Genomic DNA, 22,179 nt, shown 5'->3' with positions numbered 1-22,179 from the left:
TGCTCCCATGAATTAAACTAAACTGATTTAAAGCTTATTTTTCGCTTTCTGATTTGTTAAAATGTTATATCGTGACAACTGGGGCTGGGTAGGGGGCAGGTGGTGGGTGTCACACCCCCCTCTTGCAAAGTCAACCAAACAGTTCGTTTGGGGCACGCCCAGCTAGCCACTGCACTGCTAACCGACATCTCCACTCCACCTATCAGATCCTCTGGATTTCCAGGACGTTGTGTTTTTACCGCCAATCACAGTTCTCAGTAGGATGAGTTCTTGTGTTTTCTGGTTGCCACAGAGAAGATGTTGCGGGATATTATTGTCAGGCATTCTTTGCTTTGATGGAGCAAGTTCACGGAATATTTCTACGGAGCTGTGGTAACGAAGGGCTATCGTATCGGACAGTTTGTAGCTAGTTTAGCTAGCTAGCTACTATATTGGATTTATTTAAGTTATTTCGCTTGATCGCTTCGTAGCCAACATGTTGCATTTCGCTTATTATGTGTAGAAAGATGAGAGCAAGCTAACTTAAGCTAGCTAGCCAGCCAGCCTAGTGCGCCACACACAGAAGGTTAGGCTGCACATAAATACTCATTTTAGGCATCAACCACTTGTTCAAACTAGCTTCTAGCAGACCCACTTGACAGGCTCTAGGCTTATAGTTAACGTTAGCTTTTGGCTTTTAGGTAGCTACTGTTAACGTGTGTTGATTTAATAAATCAGTGCCACCAAGACATACTGTAGCTATTCTCACTGAAACGTCACCATTTGGCTTTGGAGTCATTTGCGATAACAACACAAGCAAGGTAAGTTTGCATGGCCGACTTAACGATTATTTTTGGTTTTAACATTTACATTGTTATCTTTGGTTCTCCTTATCACCTGTATTCCCCCCTCACTTCCCACAACCAACCTTGACAATGTACAGTACCTATATCCTACACACTGATTCCATCGAAACATTGTAGCCAACGATATGATAGCTATCTGAAATCATGTTACACTGTTCCACTAATGTTAAGCAGGACAGCAAGCTAGATAGATCTTGAGGCAAAGTGTCACATTTTGTCAATCCCAAGTGAACGACATACAATGCAGATGGACCATCATGGTTATCTGCCTAGGAAGAAGTCTAAAACATTGAAATATATTTAATTGGGAATGGAGTGAATGTGGTTTAGGTGTGAATTCAATTCAAGTATTACTGTTATCTGAGTGCTACAGTTGTGACTATGTTGCCTAGGGCAACTAACAGCTGAAGAGGAAGTGGTTGACTGCATCTGCTCCTCTTAACTTGGATCAAACCGCACCAATCAGTTCTTTCACAATAGGTGTGTGTGTGTCCCTTTTTGAGTGTCCATGTGTATCATGACTCTTCCTCTCTCCCTCTAACAGGCCTTGTCAGGATGCACACTACCCGTAGCCCGTCGTCCATCCAGGCCGGAGGAACAGGGGATGCCCTGGACCTGTCTCTGTCAGGCTCCCAGCTCTCGGTGTCCCGCCGGCCCAGCTCTGCCTCTCCAGGGAAAGTCTTCTCCCGCTCTGTGTCTGTCTCTGTAGCCAGCGAGGGCAGGGGCAAACGCAACACACTGGTGAGTGAAACCAGCAAGCAGTATGCATGGATGCAAGTTAGCCATGTTTGTGACAGTCAGGCTATTACTGTGTTAATATGTTAAAGCGGTGTTAGAGCTGAGATATCATCCAAACTTCAAACCTTGTGTGGAACAAAGATACTCATGTTTGCGATATGAGTGTGTGCTGACATGACATTGTTTTAAGCAACAACAGGTAACTAGGATGTCTTGTATTTAATTTACCTCTGTCGGCATTCTTGTCTGTAGGGTGATGCTGGATTTGGCAGCTCCCGTTCTATCAAGAACCTGAGAAGGTCCAACAGTACTACACAGGTCAACCAGCAAGCCAACATCAGCCTAAGGTATCCTAGACCTTAAATATTTAGTATATGTATGTGTGATCCCTCCAGGAATTGAACCCACAATCTTAGCATTGCTAGCTAACGAACTGAGCCACACATCACTACTTTTTCCTACATTGTCTCTATACAGCCAGCCCAGTTGACCCCATATTGACATTGTTTTCGTTTCGTTGACTTGGTACTGTATATGTGCTGCAGCATGTATGACATTATTATTCAGTCGGAGATGCTTCAGGCTGGGCGCTCACTGTCTAAAGATTTTGATTTGTCCAACAAATAATCGTTGTGTAATTATTCTGGAAAGTGATTAACATTTTATGTGAATTAGAGTATTTAAAAGGTTCCCTTTTAGCTGTTTAACCTAGTTTAAGTCTGAAATAAACATGTCAGCCCATATCCTACCAGATGTGTTTGTCTGGATGGAACATGTTAGCGCACACAGTATGTTTTTGTGACGATATGTGGAATTTGATTTAGCGGTTGGAAGAGCAGTATGTGTGAGTTAAGTGGAGGATGGTGGCTAGAGCTCCATCGGCTTGAATGGAGGGAGGGAGGCTGGTCGGCTGACTCTTTAAGTCTCTCTTAGTCTCTCCTCGCTGAGCAACAGCTGGCATCCCTAACCATTCTTTAAAGGACTGTACAATGGGCATTGTGTCATAGTGGCTGCCTGTATTATAATTGGAGACCCAGGACCCGGGGCTGTTGTAGGGGAGCAGAGTCCTAGCTAGAGCTGCTTTGTCAGGAGTTGGAGGGGGAGGGCCATGGGGTCGGGTTACCCCACAGTAAGGAACCAGAGAAAGGAGAAGTGTGTGCAGCACAGCATGCAGAGATTCTATAGTCAGGCAGCTGCCGCTAGTCCGCCACCCCCCCACCACCACCACCCACTGCCTTCTGGGATGCTGTTAGGGTACAGGGCTTAAATTAAGGACAATCTAATAGGCTGCCCCTCCTCTCCGGCCCCCGACTGACTCTCCCTAAGTCTTTCAAAGCTGTCATTGGGTTGCCTCTCTTCAGACATCAGCAGCTTGTAAAGGGAAGCGTAGAGGAATGTGCAGCTACTTTAATCGGTGGTGTTCAGATTTTTATAAATTGGGCCAGTTTGCCCCTTACCAACATACACACACGTGCGCAGACTCCCGTACACTCACACACGTGCGCAGACTCCCGTACACTCACACACGTGCGCAGACTCCCGTACACTCACACACGTGCGCAGACTCCCGTACACTCACACACACACGTGCGCAGACTCCCGTACACTCACACACACACGTGCGCAGACTCCCGTACACTCACACACACACGCGCGCAGACTCCCGTACACTCACACACACGCGCGCAGACTCCCGTACGCTCACACACACACGCGCGCAGACTCCCGTACGCTCACACACACACGCGCGCAGACTCCCGTACGCTCACACACACACGCGCGCAGACTCCCGTACGCTCACACACACACGCGCGCAGACTCCCGTACGCTCACACACACACGCGCGCAGACTCCCGTACGCTCACACACACACGCGCGCAGACTCCCGTACGCTCACACACACACGCGCGCAGACTCCCGTACGCTCACACACACACGCGCGCAGACTCCCGTACGCTCACACACACACGCGCGCAGACTCCCGTACGCTCACACACACACGCGCGCAGACTCCCGTACGCTCACACACACACACGCGCAGACTCCCGTACGCTCACACACACACACACACACACGCGCAGACTCCCGTACGCTCACACACACACACGCGCAGACTCCCGTACGCTCACACACACACGCGCGCAGACTCCCGTACGCTCGCGCAGACTCCCGTACGCTCGCGCAGACTCCCGTACGCTCGCGCAGACTCCCGTACGCTCGCGCAGACTCCCGTACGCTCGCGCAGACTCCCGTACGCTCGCGCAGACTCCCGTACGCTCGCGCAGACTCCCGTACGCTCGCGCAGACTCCCGTACGCTCACACATGCGCGCTTGGCTCATCGCGCTCTAGCTACTCCTTGTGGTGGGCACATTGGTGCGGTTGGCTTCCTGGTTAAGCAGACGGGTGTTAAGAAGGTTTGGCGGATCACTCGACCTTCGCCTCCAGAGAATGGTGCTGTCTGGTTTGCTTAATTTATGGAATTTGAAATTATTAAATTATCCCACCGTTTGATTAGAATGGGTTTGCACACAAACACGCTATAATGTAAATATTATACAACACATAGACCTATGTTCCATTTTATAATATTGATTAATGCGCGTGTGTGTGTGTCCAGTGAGGACCAGACAGAAGACTTCCTGGCGTTGTTTGACAGCAGCTCAGACGGACGCAGGAAGCTGGCCAGCCTCAGTAAGGCCTCCCCGGACCGTACCACCTGGAACATCCTGGTACTTAATCTATCCCCTCTCACTGTCCGACTCTGTCCTCTACTGTCCCACTCTCACCTATGGTCCCACTGTCCTCTAATATCATCTGTCCCACTGTAATCTACTGTCTCACAATCAAATCAGATTTTGTCTCATTATCCTTTACTGTCCTCTATCTTCTCAGATCAATCAATTATAAATCCCTTTTTACAACAACATTTCTCAGTGTCACAAAGTACTATACAGTAACCTCTATTACATAGCCTGCTGCAGAGGTTATAGTGGACAGTTTATATCCTCTAACTCAGTATTGCGTTATAGCCTAGGTTTCCTGCTACACTTTTATCCAATGGTTATTGATCACAGAATCCTGACTTGTGCATTTCCTTTCCCGTTTCAGGATGACCAGCCAAGAGCATTCCCTATACCCACCAGCTCTCGCTCCACGGGCAGCGTGGACTCCCCCATCACCAGTGGCCCGAAGAGGAGAGAGACCGGGGTAGCCCTGGCTGCCAACTTCACCGCTAACAACAGGTGGGTCGCCTCATGCACACACACAAACACACACACAGACATGCGCATACACCAAGGTTTCTGTGAGGAAAATGTGACGCCGGACATTTGACCAGCAGCAATTAATTTAATTTCCCAGATCCATATGCATTGGTTGCGTAACCTGATTAGGGTGTGGTGCTCAGAATGCCCGAAATCACATTACGTTTATGGTAATTCAGCTTAACAGAACATGCAACTCTGATGCCACGGTAGGCTTCATCCTTACTGAATTCTGATGAGCAATTTGAAGATGTTAGAATACATAGGCAGCCCATGCTTTAAGCTTTCCCAAAAGTAAATTTCATTAAATTGCCAAAATAGCTTACTGTTTGAGTTCTCTCTTGTGCAACATTGATTGATATTTCAATAAATGAAAAGGCTAAAGTCAATTTTTTAGCAATGCGATATTTTTTCAGTTAGTGATTTATTTATTTTTTTATCCTATATGGTTGGTTGGTATGGATATGACAGGTATGTTTCTGAAGACATGTATCACATGTCTGAGGGTTGAAGGATTTATCACACCATCTCAACAGTAGGAGACTTATTTGTACTTGGAGGTGAATTATTATGATAATGTGTACTTTGTTAATATTGATAGCTCTGACTGAGAAGCTCATGTGTCATCTCTCTCCTCTCCTGACTCACTGAGCGTATGGTGTGACACCCACCCACAAAGTAAAAACTAAACTCAAATTAGAAATAACTTACAAGGCTGTTATTCAATGTGCTAATCGTTGGTTAGTGAGATGTTCCTTAAATTCATAAATACAATTGTATTGACAAATAAATGATAATCAGGCCCAATTTTAAATATTCTTGATGCCTCTTTCTTGATTATTGAACTGTGGAAACATTCCTCATTTGTCTAGTCATATAAAAATGTTATCATTAAGAAGAGGTCTGTTTGCTTATTTCAAGACATGGCATGTAGGGGTAGTGAGATACCTGATGGGTTGGATGATTGTCTTCTCATCTAGAAAAATGTATTGATTGGTTAATCAATCATTCTGCCATCATTAACACAATGGATACATCTAATGATTTATTACTGAAATAGTTCAAGTACGTGGGCTACGGAGAGAAACAAAATGGTGTAGTTTCAGGCCATGTGGCAAACAGTGCAGGCACTAGGGATGGGGGTGTGAGCATGCGGGTCTGGGCAGAGGAGATGTAGTCGTTTGTGTGCGTCTGTATGTTTTGTATTTAGTGTAAAAAAAATAACAAGAAGAGGGGTTTTGATTGGTATAGGTGATGACACTCATTATTGCTTGATTTTTTTTATCTCAAGACTCAGATTAGACTCAGATTTGTAATGGGGGTTAGTTATAAAATGTGTTACAATTAACCCCTTTACCTATAAATCTATGGTATTTTATATGGTATTTAGACATATTCACATAATTATATAAAATTGAACTTCTTTACATCAAGTTTGCCAGTACAACTAAGATAATAAGTCATTCTTACTTTTACTAAAAGTATCGTATATTGTAATTTTGGCTATAGTTTTGTCATTTACATGCCTAAAAGATAAAATGGAAATATATTTAGTAAATTTAGTGTATTTTCATCCAAATATCTGTTTCAAATCATAACATTTCTTAATGACCCCTCATGTTTACCTTTTGAAGACAGTGTGAAACACGAGGGACATTTTACTTCCACCACTGTCGTTTGAATTGTAAACAACTAGTATGTCCTAAACTTCATTACAGTGTGAAGTGGTAGCAAAGATATGTATGTTTGTATAAAAATATGAAGAAACTACCTCAAATATTATTTTCATACGAAGCAAAATCCTAAAACTCCCTACTTTGCCATGACTTGCTATGATAGTTTGTCAATCAGGGTTGACACTAAGGGTGTGCAGTGACATTTTGCCCCGGATATTTTAGGAGCAACAAGGGAGCTGTGGGGAACTCTGTCACAACCATCTTGCATAACAACTACTCTGACAAACCCCTCACCCCCAAGAGCTCCAACCAGAAACCCTCCTTCAAGTAAGTCAAACATAACGTAAATAATTTCATTGTCTTTCATTTAGTCTTTTGCAGCATACAGTAAACATATACTGTATGTATTCGTACTTCAAAGGTTTGTGCTGTTTTGATACTGTGTTGATAAGAAGTATGTGAAAGCACTTGGTGACAACTGCTGATGTAAAAAGGCTTTATAAATACATTTGATTGATACTAAGTTAATGTTCATGTCTCTCTTTCTGTGTGCTCAGTAACATCCTGAAAGCCACAGTGAATGACGAGGGACCCCTGGAGAGCAGCTCTCTGACCACCAAGTCCCAGAAGAACTTCTCCTCGTCCTCCTCTACATCTAACAACAATGCTGCCCAGCACAGCCCCAGAGGCTCCCCCAGCCTGCCCCGCAGGAGAGAGGTCACCGAGGAGGAGGCCGAGAGGTCAGCAAGGCACCTTGGGAATCAATGCTCTTGTGTTGTAATGTTTTCTCTAGCAAATTTCTTTAGTAGTGGCCTTGCACATTCTCTGTCATGGATTTGACAATGGTGGAAATTCCCTCCAGCCAAAGCTTACACCAATCCTTAGCTTTTAAATCCATGATGGGGTTTGTGCAAGTGCAAAACATTTTGGGGAAAAGCAGGGTGCGGTCACAAAGCTTTAAGTCACTCTCCGTCCTTCTAGCTCCTTGTATTGATTTGTGGTGACATTTTTTTTGAGCATATTGCTCTTCCTAGTCCTAACCTTTGACTTCTTTGTTGTTGTGTCTGTAGGTTCATCCAGCAGGTGAACCAGGCAGCGGTGACCATCCAGCGGTGGTATAGACGCCACACCAGGAGACAGTCACAGCACGCCAGCCAGGCTGCCCTCAGACGCATCCTCACCACCAAAAAGAAGGTAAACATCTGGTCTGCCTGATCTCTGTTTAGCTGAGTAGACCACCACCACACAATACTACTGGGCCATTGTGGTTTAATCCACTGAATCCATCGTCACTAGCACTGCGTCCATAGAATGAATGTCCTAATAAGATAATATACAGTACCAGTCAAAGGTTTAGACACACCTACTCATTCAAGGGTTTTTCTTTATTTTTACTATATTCTTCATTGTATGAAATAACTATGAAATAACACATGGAATCATGTAGTAACCAAAAAAGTGTTAATACATTTTATATTTGAAATTCTTGAAAGTAGCCACCCTTTGCCTTGATGACAGCTTTGCACACTCTTGGCATTCTCTCAACCAGCTTCACCTGAAATGCTTTTCCAACAGTCTGGAAGGAGTTCTAACATATGCTGAGCTCTTGTTGGCTGCTTTTCCTTCACACTGCGGTCCAACTCATCCCAAACCATCTCAATTGGGTTGAGGTCGGATGACTGTGGAGGCTAGGTCATCTGATGCAGCACTCCATCACTCTCCTTCTTGGTCAAATAGCCCTTATACAGCCTGGAGGAGTGTTGGGTCATTGTCCTGTTGAAAAACAAATGATAGTCCCACTAAGCGCAAACCAGATGGGATGGTGTATCACTGCAGAATGCTGTGGTAGCAATGCTGGTTAAGTGTGCCAGAAAAGCACCACCGCACCTCCTCCTCCATGCTTCACGTGGGAACTACACTTGCAGAGATCATCCGTTCGCCTACTCTGCGTCTCACAAAGACATGGCGGTTGGAACCAAAAATCTCAAATTTGGACTCATCAGACCAAAGGATAGATTTCCACCTGTCTAATGTCCATTGCTCGTGTTTGCAAATTAATTACTTAAAAATCATACAATGTGATTTGTTTGGATTTTTGTTTTAGATTCCGTCTCTCACAGTTGAAGTGTACCTATGATAAAAATGACAGACCTCTACATGCTTTGTAAGTAGGAAAACCTGCAAAATCGGGAGTGTATCAAATACTTGTTCTCCCCACTGTACCTAGGGGTCTGGTTAGACTGTAAACTATCCTTCCAGACTCACATTAAGCATCTACAATCCAAAAGTAAATCTAGAATCGGCTTCTTATTTCACAACAAAGCATGCTTCACTCAAGCTGCCAAACATACCCTCGTAAAACTGACCACCCTAACGATCCTCGACTTCAGCGATGTCATTTACAAAATAGCCCCCAACACTCTACTCAACAATTTGGATGCAGTCTATCACAGTGCCATCCATTTTGTCACCAAAGCCCCATATACTACCCACCACTGCGACCTGTACGCTCTCGTTGGCTGGCCCTCGCTTCACTCTCGTCGCCAATCCCACTGGCTTCAGGTCATCTACAAGTCTCTGATAGTTAAGGCCCCGCCTTATCTCAGCTCACTGATCACTATAGCAGCACCCACCCGTAGCACGAGCTCCAGCAGGTATATCTCTCTAGCCACCCCCAAAGCCAATTCCTCCTTTGGCTACCTTTCCTTCCAGTTCTCTGCTGCCAATGACTGGAATGAATTGCAAAAATCACTGAAGCTGGAGACTTACCTCCCTCACTAGCTTTAAGCACCAGCTGTCTGAGCAGCTCACAGATCACTGCACCTGTACATAGCCCATCTGTAATTAGCCTATCCAACTACCTCATCCCCATACTCTATTTATTTATTTATCTTGCTCCTTTGCAAGATAAGATATTTATTTATCTTGCTCCTTTCCTGTATCTCTACTTGCACATTCATCTTCTGCACATCAATCACTCTAGTGTCTAATTGGTATATTGCAATTTCTTCACAACCATGGCCTATTTATTGCCTTACCTCCCTTTTCTTACGTCATTTGCACATACTGTATATAGATTTTCTTCAACTGTATTATTGACTGTATGTTTTGTTTATACTATGTGTAACTCTGTGTTGTTGTATGTGTCGAACTGCTTTGCTTTATTCTTGGCCAGGTCGCAGTTGTAAATGAGAACTTGTTCTCAACTTCCCTACCTGGCTAAATAAAGGTGAAATAAAATAAATAAAAACTTGTTCCTGTGAAGCATTTATTTGGGCTGCAATCTGAGGTGCAGTTAACTCTAATGAACTCGTCCTCTGTAGCAGAGGTATCTATGGGTCTTCCTTTCCTCTGGTGGTCCTCATGAGAGTCAATTTAATAATAGTGCTTGATGGTTTTTGTGAGTGCACTTGAAGAAACGCTCAACGTTTAAGTTTTCCTGAATTGACTGACCTTCATGTCTTTAACGTAATGATGGACTGTTGTTTTTCTTAGCTTATTTGAGCTGTTCTTGCCATAATATGGACTTGGTCTTTTACCCAATAGGGCTATCTTCTGTATACCACCCCTACCTTGTCACAACACAACTGATTGGCTCAAACACATTAAGAAGGAAATAAATTCCACAAATTAACTTTTAGCAAGGCACACCTGTTAATTGAAATTAATTCCAGGTGACTACCTCATGAAGCTGGTTGAGAGAATGCCAAGAGTGTGTAAATCTGTCAAGGCACACATTTATGGTTACTACATGATTCCATATGTGTTATTTCATAGTTTTAATGTCTTCACTATTATTCTACAATGTAGAACATAGTTTAAAAAAATAAAGAAAACCCTTGAATGAGTAGGTGTGTCCAAACTTTTGACTGGTACTGTATATGCTTCATGGCAGACACTTTTATCCAAAGTGACATCTGGTACAGTGGATACAGTGTGCAATGCCGTCAGAAAGAGTTCATACCCCTTGACTTAATCCACATTTTGTTGTTACAGCCTGCATTCAAAGTGGATTAAATATCAGTTTTTTTCTCACCCATCTACACACAATGCCCGATAATGACAAAGGTTCCCCCAAACATAATGCTTTGTATTCAGGACAAAAAGTACATTTGTAAGCCAATTATTTTTTGCAGGATTATTTAAGTGCCTTGTTGCAAACAGGATGCATGTTTTTTGAATATTTTTATTCTTTACAGGCTTCTTTCTTTTCACTCTCATTTCAATGTTGTTCCGTCATTTTTCTCCTATCACAGCCATTAAACTCTAACTGTTTAAAGTCACCATTGGCCTCATGGTGAAAACCCCTGAGCAGTTTCCTTCCTCTCCGGAAACTGAGTATCGTTGTAGTGACTGGATGTATTGATACACCATCCAAAGCCTAATTAATAACTTCAGCATGCTCAAAGGGATATTTTAGAGTCAGCTTTTTTTTTTATATATATTTTTATACACTTCTACCAAACGGTGCTTGAAATTCTCGACTGAGGAACCTTACAGATAATTTTAGTTGAGGGGTACAGACATGGTAGTTAGTAAAAAATCATGTTATCCTCTATTATTGAACACTGAATGAGTCCATGCAACTTATTATGTGATTTGTTAAGCACATTTTTATTCCTGAACTTATTTAGGCTTGTCATAACAAAGGAGTTGAATACTTATTGACTCAAAGCATTTCAGCTTTAATGTTTTTTCGAAAATGTTCAAAACTCCACTTTGACATTATGGGGTATTGTGTGTAGTTCAGTGACACAATCTCAATTTAATAGATTTTTTATTCAGGCTGTAACACAACATTTTGAAAAAATTAAACGGGTGTGAATAGTTTCTGAAAGCACTGCATATAATCCCTGTGGGAATTGAACCCACAACCTTTTTGTGTTTACCGTGTGAAGGAACGAGAACAGAGAGCAGAGGAGGAGAAGTCTCCAGAGGTGCAGAAGAAGGAGGAGGACCGGAAACGGATTCGTGAGGAGAAGGCTCGTCTTGCCCGCGTCGCAGCCATTCAGGTATTATAGAGGAATATTTACACAGCCTCAGCAAAGGTATACAGGATGACTGAATTATTGCTGAATGTATAGTTGAACTATAGCTGAACTTCCTACAGTAAACATATCTTATTGTACTTGAGTCATAACACAGTGGTCTCTAGGCCTTTCTTTGTTAGATCCTACTCCCTCAACTACACCTTTCTGTCTTTCAGACACTTACTTTTCAACTCCAAATGTTCCCCAACCCCAACAAATGCCACTCCTTTGGTTTTTGTTGTATCCACAATGCCCCATCAAGGGCCTGCTCCCCCCTCCACGTTTTCCTTTTCCAACAAATGCCAAAGGCTTTAATCACACAAAGCCAAATGCTTCAGTCTTCATGACACAAATGTAGTAGATTGGAAAAACACCTTGCAGACAGTTCCCATGCAGCCTGGGTGCCGGTCCGTTCCTGCTCTCTAGCCAACTACTTGTAATGTTTGACTTGACAATGAGTGACATGGAGTTGGCAAAATGGCACAAACAGATCTGGAACAAGGCTAGTTTCTGCTCCGGGGTGAAGTTTTCCATAGGTACAGATTTAAGATCTGCTTCCCTTAACCTTTATCGTTACTGGGGAAAATGCTAAACTGGCCCAAGATCAGCGTCTAGGGGCAACTTCACCCTAGTTCCCTGGTCTCTTTCGCCGTGGCCCTGCCTGCTTAATGTCGCCCCCTCCTGCTGTGTTGCAGGAGCTGCAGCAGAAGAGAGCCCAGAGGGCTGCTGAGATACAGGCCTCGGCCCAAGAGGAGATGGAGACCCTGAGACACAGTGGCAAGGTGGGCCGTAAGAAACCCCCCAAGACCACCACCTCCTCCCCCAGCAACAAGACCACCACCTCCTCCCCCAGCAACAAGAGCCCCACACCCCCCTGCAACAGGAACCCTATCTCCCCCACTGGCTCTGACGTCAAGGCCCAGAACACAGGTCAGTCTCTCCCTGGGCCTCTAATGGCAACTTTCCCCGTCAAGCTTATTGCAGTCATGGATGTAATGTAAATTAGTGTGCAGTGTGCATTTCCTTTCTCCATTGCCAGCTAAAATACCCTGTCCTGTAAGCACATATAGTTGCATATAGACATTGCCCTCATGTTTTTCCTCTGTCTGCAGACTCTAACAATGTGAACGTTGTGACTGACCTGGATGACGTCACCAACTTGAGACCGCTGTCCCCTGCACTGTCCAATCGCAGAGACTCTCAATGCTCTCAGGTAACAAACCATTGATTCTAGCTCTAAATTTACCATAACAGTATGAGATCTGATCTCTGGAATATTCCCATTTGTTTATGCATTGTCTCATTCTTAAACCTGACTTATTGATCTGTATATTGTCTAAAAAAACACTGCATTCAGGCTGATTTAATCTCATCCATGTCCTGACGCTGTATTTGTTCTTCTCTGTATAACAGGAGATTCTGCAGCGGTCAGTGAGTGTGGAGGACCAGCGCCAAGGGGCGCCGTCGAGCAGAGCCCAGTCTAAGACCACCCTGAACGACCTGCTGGACACTCTGAAGCTCCTAGAGGAAGAACCAGAGAGGCTGTCTGAACCCAAGAGCTACCACAAAGAGAAGTACTCCTGGATAGACGAGGTAAGGCTGCACTACATTCCACAAAGTTGTACCCTTCCCTCTGCCCTTGTTCACTCTCTTTAGCAGATCTTAAGCTACTTGTATCTGGTTTCTAACCATATCGCTTTTATCTATCCAGTTCTATTTCACACCTTGATTCACCTCAGCTCTTGGTAATGGCTTGTAATGCAATAGATTTCAACTACTTGATGTCTACTCTACCTTTAGCCTTTCATTTGTTAATGAGCTAACACAGTCTTGGGACGTGCAGGAGACCCCAGTGGTGCAAACCCAAGTCGGTCACATACATTTTTTGTTCTCTCTCCCTTCCCCTCCCTGACCACATGTTTGTATTATTTATATTCTATCAGGATGGAGACTCCAACTCCCTGACCACTGATAACCTGGAGCGTCATGGCCAGCTGGTCCATACCCCTGTGCTGCCAGACGGGGGCGCTCTCCTCTCTGAGGCCAAACTACAGAGCATCATGAGCTTCCTGGATGAGATGGAGAAGTCTGAACAGGAGAGACCTCGATCTGTCACCTCAGGGTCACACAAAGAGGTGAGGGGAGACTCGCTCAATGCCATTGTCCCGACATTGTTAATAAAATAAGGATTTACGAGTGCTGGGCTTGCCTTCATTTCTGACCTAGACCAACAACCTCTCAATGCTGATAATGAGGGGTATTTAGTTCTTCCGATTTGACTTTTATTATACACACCTCTCCAATCTAGAGATGTGACTTGAGCCTTTAATTTACCTCACCATATAGGGTTAGGTAGATAATGTTTTAGGTTAGATCTTGAGCTGGAAGGGTGATTGCAATCAGGTGTTGCTAAAATAGTTAGATGTTAGTGAGTTGGATTGTGTGTGTTGCAGTGTGTGAGCTCTGTCTGTCTCTAGATGTTGTCAGAAGAGGAGCTTGCGGGAATAGAGCAGGCCTCGGCCACGGCTGCTGAGGTCACTGGCTCCATGATGAGACTGAAGTTGGAGCTGGAGGAGAAGAGGCGCACTGTCAACATGCTGCAGACCGCTCTGGTGAGAACGTGAATAACATTCACTGTATTCCATCACAAGATCCATCTCACAGCCATATGTGATGTTTTCTTTTTCACATTCGAACACTTATTAATTACAGATGTCATATCTTTACCCCATCTCAATCTGTTTTTACTAAGACAACTTTGGGTGGCCAAATTGAATTGCGGGCCACGTGTTGCCCATCCCTGGTCTATAGTGTTCACATCCCATCTGTCTCTCTCAACCATTCTCCACCCCTCTCTCTCTGTCCCAGACCCAGCAGAGGGAGTTGACAGTGAGGCATGTAAAGGAGACAGAGAAGGAATTGAGCAGGAACTTCACTCTGCAGAAGGAGCAGTATGAAGCCACCATCCAGAGACACCTCACGTTTATAGACCAGGTACACACACACACGACCCCCTTACTCTTATCCAAAATCCAAGGCTACGCCATCACTCTCTCCTTTGAACTGAAATGTCGTTAGAGCCTCTCTCCCATATTACTCTATTTTCTCTCTGTTTGTGCAGCTAATAGACGATAAGAAGGCTCTGAGTGAGCGTTGTGAGGGAGTGGTGGGAGAGCTCAAACTAGTGGATCAGAAATACACTAAGAAGATCGGCCAGATGCAGGAGCAGCATGAACTGGTAAGGGGTGACACACACATACACACACTTCTTACAGTACTGACATCTGCCATCTTCTGTCCTGGCCACTAGGATGCAGACTTGAGCCATCCACCACTATGGCTTAGAGGAAGCAGAGGAGATCTGTATTTGTGTTTTATCTATGTTTGTGTTTTAACAGTCTCTTCTGCTGCTAGCGACTTCTCTCTGCTTATGCCTTGTCGCCTTGCCATTATGTGTTAGCCTGCTTTGCTTGCTTCTGCTATTGTCGCTTTTTAATCACTCTGTTTTTTTTTCTTTCCTCCTCTGTCCTGTCTGTTTCTCATTTTCCTCTGGCTCTAGGTGTGGCAAATTCTGGGTCCCTTGTGCGAGGTAACCTTTTTCCCTAACCCACTCATCACTCCCGTCGTGCTCTTCTTTCTTTCATTCATTTTGTTCATTTGTCCTTTCTCCTGTCAGGACTCTATATATGCATGTGAGTCTATTCTGGTACAGTCTGCCTCTGTCTGTCTGTAGACTTGGTGTTGTAACAGTTTTTAAACCCCTGTCCTAGGCAGCTGACTAACCCTACAGTATGCGTTCTCTCAGCCCTTGTCTGTTTGTCTTCAGTCTTCACCCATTAAAACACTTAAACCCTATTCTTTCATACCATATCCCTCATGTGGAATGTAGCCTCACAAACCATTCCTGTTTGCATATCAATACCAATGATGTATATAAATATTTTAATATGAATATATGTATGTCTATGATCACTACACTCATCTATTCTTGGTTACGTGGGATGTAGCCTAATCTTTTGCCTACAGAAATGACCCTTGATGTTTCTTTGAGGCACCTTTTGTCATGGAAGATGTGACAGAGATGGTGTCGCTACCGTGTCCCTCCCAGTCACTGTAGTAACTTCTCTCCAAAGGAAGATTGACCTTTGACATTTAACCTTAACCCTAACCTCTAACCTGCCCCTCTTCATCCTCAGGAGATCAAGAAGCTGAAAGAGTTGATGAGTGCCACAGAGAAGGTCCGCAGGGAGAAGTGGATCGACGAGAAGACCAAGAAGATAAAAGAGATCACTGTGAAAGGTGAGAGGAGGGCCTCATTTGAAGCTGCCTCGAAGGCAGGATCTAGGATCTGCTTATCCTACGCTAACCTCCACTAAATCCTATTAGGGAGAAAAATACCTGAAACTGACCCAAGTTCAATGTCTAGGTTCAACTTAATTTCACTTCTGACAAGTTCATGCATAGAGCTCAAATGTTTTTTTTTATCTCTTCACAATTACAGTAATTACTTTGTTTGCAGTGTAACAATTCTGCTGTGTTTATTTCTGTGTTAACTGGTGATCTTTTTCTCCTCTCTCTCTCTTGTACTTTTCGTTCTTGTTCTTCCTCTTCGCTTTGTGCCAGGTCTGGAGCCAGAGATCCAGAAGCTGATCTGTAAACACAAGCAAGAGCTGAAAAAGCTGCGGGTGCTTCATGAGGCTGAGCTGCTGCAGGCAGACGAGAGGGCAGCCCAACGCTACGTTGGCCAGAGTGAAGAGCTACGACAACAGCTGGAGAGAGACCGGGACGAGCAGTGTCAGAGAGAGAGGGAACTGGCCAAGCAGAGGTTTGTATGCACACAATATATGCACGCACGTGAGCTCACACACATTCACACTATGTGTGAAGGCAAGACATGAAACCCCAAATAATGGACAGGAAGTAGGTTTATAAGTAATGTATCACCAAACCACCCATATAGATACTTAACCAATGTGGTTGTCTTTCAGAAGCTGAATTCATTAGAGTATGTGTGGTGGAGAGATGTCTTTCTGTGTGAGCGCCCGCGTGTGCATGCCGCCCACGTGAGCACGTTGTACAGATGGCCTTGTTTCCACCAGTTTGTTCTTTCCCACACGTCCTAGTGTCATTTTGTGGAGCTGCTGTTGTGGTGTGGTCACACTGCCTGCTCTGTAGTGATAAGAGTGAAGGACTGTATAACAATGAAAGCGCCAGGAAGGCAGTGTCTGTGTCCTAAATGGCACCCTATTCCCTATATAGTGCACTACTTCTGACCAGGGCCCACAGGGCTCTAATCAAAAGTAGTGCGGAATAGGGTGCCATTTGGTATGTAGGCCGGTGACTGACCCCATCAGGAAACGCCACAAACCTAACCATTAGAAAACTTAAATTCGATTTAAATAAGCCTTAGGTAGCAAATTAGCAACAAAATTCGACACGATCTATTGACCTTAATACAAAAATTCCTCACTTCGTGGACAGATTCGTCACTTCGTCACGCTTTACCGTTTCCTCTCTGCCGCCATTACATTTTACATTTTAGTCATTTAGCAGACGCTCTTATCCAGAGCGACTTACAGTAGAGTGCATACATTTTATTACATTTTTTTTTTTTTTTACATACTGAGACAAGGATATCCCTACCGGCCAAACCCTCCCTACCGGCCAAACCCTCCCTAACCCGGACGACGCTATGCCAATTGTGCGTCGCCCCACGGATCTCCCGGTTGCGGCCGGCTGCGACAGAGCCTGGGCGCGAACCCAGCCCAGCCTGGGCGCGAACCCAGAGACTCTGGTGGCGCAGCTACTAGACCACTGCGCCACCCGACCACTGCGCCATTTCACCCAGTATGACATCATTGACCTGAATGGGGTCACCCGTTTTATTAATTGTTTCTATTGCTATCAGGAGGAGAGGAGAAAATGTGGATTTGAATGGTTATTACGTTGTCTGTGGTCAATTACCGGCATCCAAAATTCCATGACCGTCACAACCCAATTGGAGCGTATCATTGGTTAAAGTCCCCCTCCAGAGGAAGTTGCTGACACTATTTTGACCTAATTCCTGTCCTAGTGCGGAAATGCTTGTTTAGTTGCACCCGCCGGACTATGGTGTATGGTTCCTTAAAAATATTGATTATTATGACATGCACATCTCCAACTTCCTACATGTGCACAGCCCACACTGTCTCTTGCACAGCGCACACTCCGCAATTTGTAAACAAACCAAACGGCCACGGTCAGGGTAGCTTAGCTAATCGCTACGGAGCACAGCACATTTAATGGTAGCTAGGACAAGTCAAAGGACAATCCACTCTCCTGCCATCTTTTTGCAAAGTAATTGAATGAGCAAAGATTAATACAGAATTTATTGGAGTTTTACCAGCAACGCTAGATGCTAGCTAACCTATTCCCTTGACCAATAAAGCTAGCTAGCCAGGTAGCTAGCTACCGGTAACCTAACAACTGTGAATAATTGGTTCCAAAGTTGTTTCAAGCATAAGAGTAACTATGCTTTAACTATGCTAGCTACCATTCAACTGTTTTTCTGATAAACGAATTATCTGAAAACGGTGCAGTCGCGTTAGTACTAGTAATGGAGTGATTTACTCACTGAGCTAAATATGTACGTTGCTACTTCATATGGGTTAGCTTCACCGTACAGTTACCTATACTATAGCTAGCTAGCTTGTTAGTGTCCCATAGTACTACACTTGCTGCTACTGTAGCGCTGCTGTGTTGCACCTGTGTTGACATTTCACCTATCCATGTCTTCATCCACTTTTGATGTCACTAGCTAGCTATCCAACTAATGTTAGCTAGGTGATGCTAGCCATAAAGATAGCTCCTAATAAGTTGTTTGGCTAATGTTTGCCTTGCCAGGCTGCTTACTATAGCCAAATGATTGGCAGTAGCAACAAACACTCAAACTGGACAGTTTTATCTCAATCTCTTCATTCAAAGACTCAATCATGTTAAAAACTCAGACGTGTTTCGGCTACATGGCCTTCATCAGGGAGGCCCCTTTTGAAGGGCATGACGAAGGCCATGCAGCTGAAACGCGTCAGAGTTTGTTTCCATTGAACATGCCATACAAATAAAGGCATTTTAATTAATTACAGTGGGGCAAAAAAGTATTTAGTCAGCCACCAATTGTGCAAGTTCTCCCACTTAAAAAGATGAGAGAGGCCTGTAATTTTCATCATAGGTAGTACACTTCAACTATGACACAAAATGAGAAAAAAATCCAGAAAATCACATTGTAGGATTTTTTGTGAATTTATTTGCAAATTATGGTGGAAAATAAGTATTTGGTCACCTACAAACAAGCAAGATTTCTGGCTCTCACAGACCTGTAACTTCTTCTTTAAGAGGCTCCTCTGTCCTCCACTCGTTACCTGTATTAATGGCACCTGTTTGAACTTGTTATCAGTATAAAAGACACCTGTCCACAACCTCAAACAGTCACACTCCAAACTCCACTATGGCCAAGACCAAAGAGCTGGATAGATAACACCAGAAACAAAATTGTAGACCTGCACAAGGCTGGGAAGACTGAATCTGCAATAGGTAAGCAGCTTGGTTTGAAGAAATCAACTGTGGGAGCAATTATTAGGAAATGGAAGACATACAAGACCACTGATAATCTCCCTCGATCTGGGGCTCCACGCAAGATCTCACCCCGTGGGGTCAAAATGATCACAAGAACGGTGAGCAAAAATCCCAGAACCACACGGGGGGACCTAGTGAATGACCTGCAGAGAGCTGGGACCAAAGTAACAAAGCCTACCATCAGTAACACACTACGCCGCCAGGGACTCAAATCCTGCAGTGCCAGACGTGTCCCCCTGTTTAAGCCAGTACATGTCCAGGCCCGTCTGAAGTTTTCTAGAGAGCATTTGGATAATCCAGAAGAAGATTGGGAGAATGTCATATGGTCAGATGAAACCAAAATATAACTTTTTGGTAAAGACTCAACTCGTCGTGTTTGGAGGACAAAGAATGCTGAGTTGCATCCAAAGAACACCATACCTACTGTGAAGCATGGGGGTGGAAACATCATGCTTTGGGGCTGGTTTTCTGGACGACTGATCCGTGTAAAGGAAAGAATGAATGGGGCCATGTATCGTGAGCTTTTGAGTGAAAACCTCCTTCCATCAGCAAGGGCATTGAAGATGAAACGTGGCTGGGTCTTTCAGCATGACAATGATCCCAAACACACCACCCGGGCAACGGAGTGGCTTCGTAAGAAGCATTTCAAGGTCCTGGAGTGGCCTAGCCAGTCTCCAGATCTCAACCCCATAGAAAATCTTTGGAGGGAGTTGAAAGTCCGTGTTGCCCAGCAACAGCCCCAAAACATCACTGCTCTAGAGGAGATCTGCATGGAGGAATGGGCCAAAATACCAGCAACAGTGTGTGAAAACCTTGTGAAGACTTACAGAAAACGTTTGACCTCTGTCATTGCCAACAAAGGGTATATAACCAAGTATTGAGAAACTTTTGTTATTGACCAAATACTTATTTTCCACCATAATTTGCAAATAAATTCATAAAAAATCCTACAATGTGATTTTCTGGATTTGTTTTTCTTATTTTGTCTGTCATAGTTGAAGTGTACCTATGATGAAAATTACAGGCCTCTCTCATCTTTTTAAGTGGGAGAACTTGCACAATTGGTGGCTGACTAAATACTTTTTTGCCCCACTGTATATGAAGTGCCTTGGTCCTCCTTTTTTTACCCCTTTTACCAAAGAGCACCTTCTATCTTCCAAAATCTACTATTGTGTACCTCAGCAGCGCTTCAATTCCGCGTCAAATTTCTTCTACAAGAATTTGTTCTTAATTGACGTGCATAGTTAAATAAAATAAAAAGTAAATGAGCCTGAATACTTTCCGAATGCACTGTATGTGTATTCCTGTCAGTTTTGAGAAGCAGAGGGTTAGGGTTAGAGATGTCTTTGTATGTTTATTGGATAGAGAGATAGTGGTGATAGGATGTAGAGTGTGCTGCGTTGGAGTATAAGCAGTGGGATGGATTCTAACCTGTGCTGCAGCTGTATAGTGCACCGGAGGCAGCAGCCTAGACCGCTAGAGTAGACCATCCTAGGCCACCTGGTTACAGATGTTTAACTGTGTTTTGTGTGTGTGTGTGTTCCCGGTCAGGTTTGAGAAGCAGCTAGCGGAGGAGGAGATGTCTTTACAGCAGCAGAGGAGGAGACTCTACAAGGAGGTGTCTGAGGAGAAGGAGAGACTCAACCAGCTGGCCGCCAGGTGATGTCAAAGGTCATATAGATAAGATAGAGGCTGACACCCAATGTTGTCATCTCTATATGTCTAGACCTAACACTTCAGTCGCTGGAGACACTGGTGTGTACAATTAGACTGATGACATGGCCTAGATTTGACTTTACTGTACAGCATTTAGTACATTAGAATCATACAGTATTTAGGCTATCATGTGATGATGTGTGTGTAATAATGTAATCAAAAAAAAATCCAGATCTTAAATCTTGCGTAATTCCGCCAAATGCTCAGTTAGGTTCTGGGGCAGATTTCTGAGAAACGATACTAGCAAAGTCTCCAACCCCCCCCCTAAACGGGACGTATAGGACAAACTCGACAGATGGGAACACCTACTAAATCGTGATTTGTCCAAATGATCAGTGACAAACATCTGCGTACCGAGACAAAGTTCCTCGTTAGTCGTCACATGCCACATTCTGTTGACAGACGCTACGATACCATCCTATGTTACGTGCATCTGTCCACGAGAGATTACTAGTAATGTAATGCCTACTATTTGATGTGTGCAAGTCAAGTATCAGTGGAGCATCTCTAAAGTTAATGTCCTCTATCACCGCCCTGCAGGCAGCGTGCTGAGCTGGAGGACCTGAGGAAGCAACTGGAGGATAACAGCTCCCTGGCAGGGAGAGCTCTTAGAGAAGAGCTGGAGAAGAGCAGGGAGGAGCAGGAGAGGAGGCACCAGGTAATGGACGGTACCTGTCCCTACCACAATAGTAATATAAATTATTATACAACGGGTGGTTTGTAATTCCCATTGTTAGAGCCTATCCTGCCCATTATATACTAGACAACATACACAGAGCCAGTACATTCATAAAAAGTGCCGTTGTTACCTAGCAACGCACTACTACAACTACTACTATTTTTACAGATCCACTGCCCAGCCATGCAATTTATAAACTTGATCTCGACTGTAAAAAGCATCTCGACATTATCTCCGACATTTGCTACATTGTTGGAATATTGAATTTCTATCTACTGCGTCCTATAGTAATGAGGGATTTGGGACGAGATTGACAGGCAGCTTTTCTCAGCCAGTCGAAATCATGATTTGGCGTACTTTTATAGATATACTGTATGCATACAGTACCAGTCAAAAGATTGGACACACCTATTCATTCAAGGGTTTTTCTTTATTTTTACTATATTCTACATTGTAGAAGAATAGTGAAGACATAAACTATCAAATAACACATATGGAATCATGTAGTAAACAAAAAAGTGTTAAACAAATCAAAATAATATTTTAGATTCTTCAAAGTAGCCACCCTTTGCCTTGATGACAGCTTTGCAAACTCTTGGCATTCTCTCAACCAGCTTCAC

General features: G+C 44.0%; 1 protein-coding gene across 2 annotated transcripts in view; it reads left to right on the top strand.

The window, feature by feature from the left end:
* Positions 1 to 268: 268 nt before the first annotated feature.
* The window catches only part of cep131 (centrosomal protein 131), a 33,414-nt gene continuing 11,503 nt past the window's right edge, over positions 269 to 22,179 (top strand). Inside the window, exons 1-21 of one of the 2 annotated variants that reach the window (XM_071393864.1) lie at positions 269 to 800; positions 1,390 to 1,586; positions 1,836 to 1,930; positions 4,202 to 4,313; positions 4,693 to 4,826; positions 6,746 to 6,850; positions 7,081 to 7,263; positions 7,594 to 7,717; positions 11,422 to 11,535; positions 12,249 to 12,483; positions 12,666 to 12,766; positions 12,967 to 13,146; positions 13,497 to 13,688; positions 14,031 to 14,165; positions 14,422 to 14,547; positions 14,675 to 14,791; positions 15,113 to 15,142; positions 15,750 to 15,852; positions 16,177 to 16,378; positions 20,716 to 20,823; positions 21,421 to 21,538. In XM_071393864.1, the coding sequence (XP_071249965.1) occupies positions 1,401 to 1,586; positions 1,836 to 1,930; positions 4,202 to 4,313; positions 4,693 to 4,826; positions 6,746 to 6,850; positions 7,081 to 7,263; positions 7,594 to 7,717; positions 11,422 to 11,535; positions 12,249 to 12,483; positions 12,666 to 12,766; positions 12,967 to 13,146; positions 13,497 to 13,688; positions 14,031 to 14,165; positions 14,422 to 14,547; positions 14,675 to 14,791; positions 15,113 to 15,142; positions 15,750 to 15,852; positions 16,177 to 16,378; positions 20,716 to 20,823; positions 21,421 to 21,538 (2,700 nt within the window). In that variant the 5' untranslated portion in view covers positions 269 to 800; positions 1,390 to 1,400. The remainder of the gene's footprint in view (positions 801 to 1,389; positions 1,587 to 1,835; positions 1,931 to 4,201; positions 4,314 to 4,692; positions 4,827 to 6,745; positions 6,851 to 7,080; positions 7,264 to 7,593; positions 7,718 to 11,421; positions 11,536 to 12,248; positions 12,484 to 12,665; positions 12,767 to 12,966; positions 13,147 to 13,496; positions 13,689 to 14,030; positions 14,166 to 14,421; positions 14,548 to 14,674; positions 14,792 to 15,112; positions 15,143 to 15,749; positions 15,853 to 16,176; positions 16,379 to 20,715; positions 20,824 to 21,420; positions 21,539 to 22,179) is intronic. The other variant, XM_071393865.1, reaches the window with a different exon arrangement.

This window comes from Salvelinus alpinus, chromosome 3, assembly GCF_045679555.1.
Source record: "Salvelinus alpinus chromosome 3, SLU_Salpinus.1, whole genome shotgun sequence".
Classification (NCBI taxonomy): Eukaryota; Metazoa; Chordata; class Actinopteri; order Salmoniformes; family Salmonidae; genus Salvelinus; species Salvelinus alpinus.
The sequence above is the reverse complement of the archived record's forward strand: the minus strand, read 5'-3'. Positions and strand labels throughout refer to the sequence as shown.